Source organism: Sabethes cyaneus, chromosome 3 (assembly GCF_943734655.1).
Source record: "Sabethes cyaneus chromosome 3, idSabCyanKW18_F2, whole genome shotgun sequence".
In the NCBI taxonomy this organism is placed as follows: Eukaryota; Metazoa; Arthropoda; class Insecta; order Diptera; family Culicidae; genus Sabethes; species Sabethes cyaneus.
Window position 1 is genome coordinate 74837287 of NC_071355.1, and position 6168 is coordinate 74843454.

Sequence of the window (6168 nt, forward strand, 5' to 3'; positions counted from 1 at the left end):
GAAATATCAATGTATTTCATACAAGGTATTGTATTTCGCTTGTTTAGCTGAATTTGTTAGAACATTGATTTGTTGTAAAGTTCTGTAGAATTGGTTTAAGAGTAAATCATGGTTGAAAATAGTTGATTTTTACCTTATTTTAAGAAAATAGGAACACAGCAAACATCCAAGTGATAAGAGGATCATAGTAATCGAAGCGCAGTGACATAACCTGTAGAAAAACTTGTTTAAATCACGATGAACTATCTTCTGCACCGTCAGCGAACTCCGGGGGCGGTGATTCCCGTGTCGGATGAGTTGAAAGAATTGATGAGTGAGTTCAGTCGGGAGGTGCTTCGCAATCAACCGAAGGACGTGATTGGTTTCATTGCCGACTACCTGGAAGCCAAACTGATACGGCGTGAGAATCAAGTTGTCGCGAATAAAGTCGTTAACAATGTACTGGACATCAGCCTTGATATCATCGAATTACTAGAGGAATTCGAATTGAGCAGTGAAACCGCTGAACGGGCAGTCGGAATGATACGGGAGGCCTTTCAGAAGCATTTCAGAATACACACATCCGACGAGAAGCTGCGAGAAGCTTTTCGTGAGTCGGAAGTAATGAAGAGACTCGTGGATGAATGTGGCTTTACCGAAGAACAGGCCATTAGGGCAGGAAAAATCATTGAAAGGTCTTACAAGACATATTATCTACGAAATGTTTACAAAGAGTATTACGGTCCGGCGGTGACGAGCGATTGGCAGGATGCGGCAAAACATACCCTTCAAATTTACGGTGCGAGCGGCGCAACACAAGAGGAAATGGAGCGAGCGGCAGTCAGAATACAAGCAGCATATCGTGGTTATTATACAAAGAAACGACAAGAATTAAACAAGAAAGCCGAGCTAATTCAAAAAGCGGTCCGGGATCACCAGGCGAAGCAGGTGGTATCCGGCGTGCTGGAGCAGCTCGTAGATGACGTAGTTGATCCAAAGTTCTCTGGTCGCGAGGAAGTTATGCGAATTGTGAATATGGTTCTAAATGATACTGCATGTTCAACAAGCTCGGAAGTGAAAGGGCTCGATGAGGCTGCCACCAAAATTCAGTCAGTTTTCCGTGGAAAGCAAGCACGAAAAGTATTTTTCGAAAAAACTGATGAAGATGTGATCGAGCGGGAAATGAAAATAGTACCATTGGATGCACCAGCCAGTAACATAAACGATGACAACCTTGAAAAGGCGGCCACCTTAGTACAGTCGGTTGCGCGAGGTCATCTAACCCGTCAAAAGATGCAGAAGGAGAAAGCCGCCATCCAGATGCAGGTTAGTTCCCAGGAATGTCAATTTTATTTCTCGTCCTAAGATTGAGATACATACCTACTTCATTGCAGAGCTTGGCTCGAGGCCACCTTGTACGAAAGCGTCTAGCCGGTCAGTCGCCGCTAGCGAAGGACAAGTAACAAAGTTGCCGCGTCAGTTGAACGTAGAACCTGCAGCCGTGGTATATCGTGGAAGCTAACAACCAAATTGTCAATAGTTTTCTTGGAATACATAACTTGCCGTAGATTCTCACGCTCCAAATGCATGTTTCGAAAGTGATGTTGACGCTACTTGTCGTAATGTTGTATGGAATTTCAGCATACCAGTGACAGAAGAAGATAAAATTTAATGCCCAAACACTACATAGTTAATCGCAGCCCCACATCACCGGCCGGCTGACTGGCTGGCTGGACAGAGCAAATACACTGCGTGAACATTTACGGTCATATCTCAAAGAGATGACGGCTTTATTTTCTTCATAGAAACCGGGAACAACGGTGTCCTTGTGGGTAGAAGTGTTGCCAATTTTATTCCGTGAACAACTTTAAGTTTCAGATTTATTTTCTTTGGTTGGATGACGAGTTACACTGTAGATTTATTATTCCGGATTCACTTCTCTCCGGTTACGTTATGAGAGTGAAATAGCCATAAATAATTTAATTACCATTGGCTGAGCAGACCGATGCTTTAAACCTGAATGCTCGTTCGGTGTGAGATGGACTTTTACGACATTTTCTTAGCCTGGCTCGTAAAGATTGCGTCCGAGCGCTTGTCTCGCGCTTTTGGTGGTGTCTTTTTAATTATTTTCGGTCATTTTTCATACCGGTACCTATATGTGTACGGCAAAAGAATGAGCCGTCAATTATAGTGCGATATTCGGGTGCTCGGGAGTAGAGTGTAACAACCGAGAAGGCCAAAGGTGGACCCATTTGTCCTCCCGATCCGACGGCAGATTGTTTCGGGTGTGTAACTACCACACAACTTGGTGACACTTGAAATGTTCGGGGCGATAATACTGCGAAATATGTTCATTGTCCCTGACTAGGCTTTGACGTTTAATAGCGAAATAAAAAATATCATTGGCAATAAAATTATATTGTAAGGGTAACAACTATAATATTTTTCTTTCGATATTTGCACAAAAGTACAGACGTTTATTGGAGTAGTTTGCTCCAGTAGTTTATTGCTGAGAATTTATTTACTGATTAAAGTGTTGGAAAGAATGACTTACTGTAAGTGCGGATTATGTATGTACAAGTACGATGAAGTAAATCCAAATACTTCTCAAATTTATTTAGTATTACGACAAACTTTGCAAGACGATCATGGAATCTGGAAATCATAAATCGTAATATAATTTAAAAATCTTCGTTATTACAAATGTTTTAATTTTTTTTCTCAGTAACACTTTTACCTACCGCGGGCGTTCCATTTTTCCAAAGAAGTTAGGTTCTGTGGGTCTCAAATGTCAAATTGTCACATCCACTATTTTTTGACACATTGACACTATTACAAATCTTTATCTGAACTAAATACTACATACAACACGTGGTGCCGCCTGGGGTACGCAACCTCGGTTGTCGTACGCTAACAGGAAAAGGGGCACAGTCAATGAGGTTTGAAAAGATGTGGCAAATGAAGACATACGATGGTATTAGTAGTGAAAAATCAGAAAACGACGTCAAATTACAAAAACAAACCGCGTTAGACAATGGGGTTTGTTTTTGGAGTTTGACGTCACGCTTCATCGTGATTGGCCGATTTACGATTCCACCCATACCATGGTGAAATTTCTTTATTGCACTAACACCATTTAACCAACATTACCCCTGTATATATCACATTGGGGCACAGTGGCTCCTGCCCACATTAAGATGGCAGCCCCATCAGCGGGATAAGGACCTTAGGTTGACAGCCTACTGTATCGAAACACAAAAACTTAATGAAAACGAAAGAAGAAATCTCTCTGGATTATTGGCAACGACCTTGAGCATGAAAACATGGACACGAATTGGAACATGGAATATACTGACCCTTGCCCAGCAGGGCAAGCTTGCAAGGGAAACTGGCCGCCTGAAACTTGAAATCCTGGGGTTGCGCGAGGCCTGCTAGCCGGGTACTGGCGAACACAAGACATCATTCGGGCAAGACTTGCTCTACTCTGGCATACGAGGTGAAAATGCTACTCGAGAAAGAGGAGTTGGATTCCTATTAGAAGCACTTGCAGCCCTAATAAAGTAGGAACCGATAAATGAGCGAATAATCGTTGCCAGATTCAGAACACGGGTTAGGAACCTTACAGCAATCCAGTGCTATGCGCCAACAGTTGTTGCCGACCTGCAGGAGAAAGAGAGTTTTTACAGCCAGCTGAACAGCGTGGTTGAGAAAATTCTGAAGGAAGACATCCAAATCCACTTGGGCGACAACGCGAAGATTAGCTCAAACAGCGCGGAGCTTGAACGCGTCATGGGACGCCTTGGCCTAGGAGAGATGAGCGAAAACGGGGAGTTGTTTATAGAATTCTATGGTAATAACAACATGGACATTGGTGGATCGCTCTTCCCCCATAGACCAGTACATAAAGTCACGTGGGTTTCCCGCGACGGCCGAACAGAAAACCAAATCGACCCCATCTGCATCAGCTGAAAATAACGAAAGAGCCTTCTTGAAGTACGCAACAAACGCAGCGCTAATATCGCATCCGACCATCAGAAAGTTGGGTGCCGCTACGATGTCCGCCGATTGGAGAATCCTGAGGTGAAAAAGGCCTTTGTCGAACAACTTGAATCTCGAGCCTCGGAGTTGCCACCTGGTGGAACCGTCGAACAGCAATGGACCGGCATCAAGAACGCCTTCATCACGACCAGTGATGAAACCCTCGACAAAGCGCGCAGCGGGCGGAGGGAGTGTATTTCGGATGAAACTTGGAGGAAGATCGACGAGCAGAGGGAGGCGAAAGCCAGCATTAAGCGAGCGCGGACCAGATCAGCTGAGACAGCTGCCCGTCAACGATACGCCAAACTGGAGAGGGCTGTTAAACGTGCTTGTAGGCGGGACAAGAGAGCCTGGACTAACTCCCTAGCCGAACAAGAACAAGAAACCGCCGCCGCCAATGGTGATAACCGTTTGTTGTACGATATTTCTCACCGCCTTAGTGGTGCCAGAATGAATACAAAGATGCCGCTAAAGGACAGATCTGGTCAGCTACTGACTGACCGTACAGAACAGCTTAAACGATAGACTCCGTGTTTCAAATCTCAGAGACCCACAGCAGCGTATGTTTACAGTTTGTCGAATTAATCGCGGCAACTTGGAGGCGCCATCGCTGGATGGAATTGTAGCAGCCATCAAGAGTATGAAATCCAGTAGAGCGCCAGGGATAGACTATATTTCAGCCGAAATGCTCAAAGCTGACTCATCTTTGTCAGCCCAGATGATGCATCAGCTTTTCAGCAGTATGTGGGAAACCGTAACTCTTCCGGTAGACTGGATGCAGGGTATATTGGTCAAAGTCCCTAAGAAAGGAGATCTAACTGAATGCGGTAACTTGCGTGGCATCACGTTGCTCTGTATTACTCTCAAAGTACTATAAGGTAATCCTCAACCGGACCCAGGAGAAGATCGACGCTTCTCTCCCGCGGCAGCAAGCTGGATTCCATGCTGGCCGATCATGTGTAGATCATATCATGTGTAGATCATAATTCAAACTTTTAATCCGTACTGCTGTATGCCTGCGAAATGTGGTGATTCTCAGCGGACAGACAACGCAAAAACTGCAGGTATTCATTAACCGGTGTCAGCGATATATCATTCGTGCCTGGTAGCCTGACAACTGGATATCCATTGAGGAACTCCATCGTTGGTTTCATCAACGACCGATAGCCACAGAAATTCGTGAACGTAGGTGGAAGTGGATCGGACACACCTTGAGGAAACGAGCGAACAGGTCTGCAGAGAAGCACTCGACTGGAATCCACAAGGACAGCGTAGAAGAGGCAGACCCAGAGGCTCATGGCAGCTTAGCCAACAACATCCGGGCTGTAAACGAGAACCTGTCCTGGTGACAGGTAAAAGCCTTGGCGGGTAACCGTCAGCAGTGGAGATCTCTGATTTCATCCCTTTGTTCTGCCGGACCGGCGGACATGGACACATAAGTAAATAAGGCCAACCTGTACAACAAGGCCCGACTATGACAACATTTTTTGTCTTCTCGTAAACGTATAAATAAACGTATCGTATAAATTTATTATTTTTCAAGCAATCAGTTTAAAATTTTCCAGAAATGTAGTTTATTCTTAGAATATTCCAACGATGTATTTAGATTTTCGTTATTCGTTTTGAAACGGAATTTATGGGCAAATGCTAAAAGGCGGCCCAACCACGACGGTATTCTCCTAGTTTTTTTGTACTGATGGTTAAGTTACTAGGAAAAATAAATTCATGTCAGAAGAATCAGCCCTTCCAATCTACGTCTACCTAGAAGGATCAGCTGAAACTTTTGAATGTCTTGGGACCTGGCTAAGCATTATTCAGTCATGGCCGAGATTCTGAAAGTGTGGCCAAACAACTTGCGTGAAAATCAGTCTCAAGTCGCAAGCTTACAAACAAGATCGCTGCTTGTGAGTTCTTTGCGCGGAAATACCGTGTGTACATTCCTGTCTGCGTACTGGAGGTTGGCGATCAGAAGCAGGACAGAGATCGTGAAGTGCTAGAGCAACTACAGTAGTCCCCCGAATAACGCGGTTCCGAATAAGAACGTTTCCGATAAGGACGGCCTCGAGTGATTCCATTAACGCGGCCGAACGTCCCTATTGGTGTCTACGTAGCGTATGGAAATTGACTTAGTTGATTCCAACATGGAATAAC

General features: G+C 44.6%; 1 protein-coding gene across 1 annotated transcript; it reads left to right on the forward strand.

Moving 5' to 3' along the window:
• The first annotated feature begins 237 nt into the window (after nt 1-237).
• On the forward strand, nt 238-1442 carry LOC128739728 (uncharacterized). The gene is made up of 2 exons (XM_053835226.1): nt 238-1305; nt 1374-1442. Exons 1-2 carry the CDS (start codon nt 238-240, stop codon nt 1440-1442), a joined length of 1137 nt encoding a protein of 378 aa, XP_053691201.1.
• Nucleotides 1443-6168: the final 4726 nt, after the last annotated feature.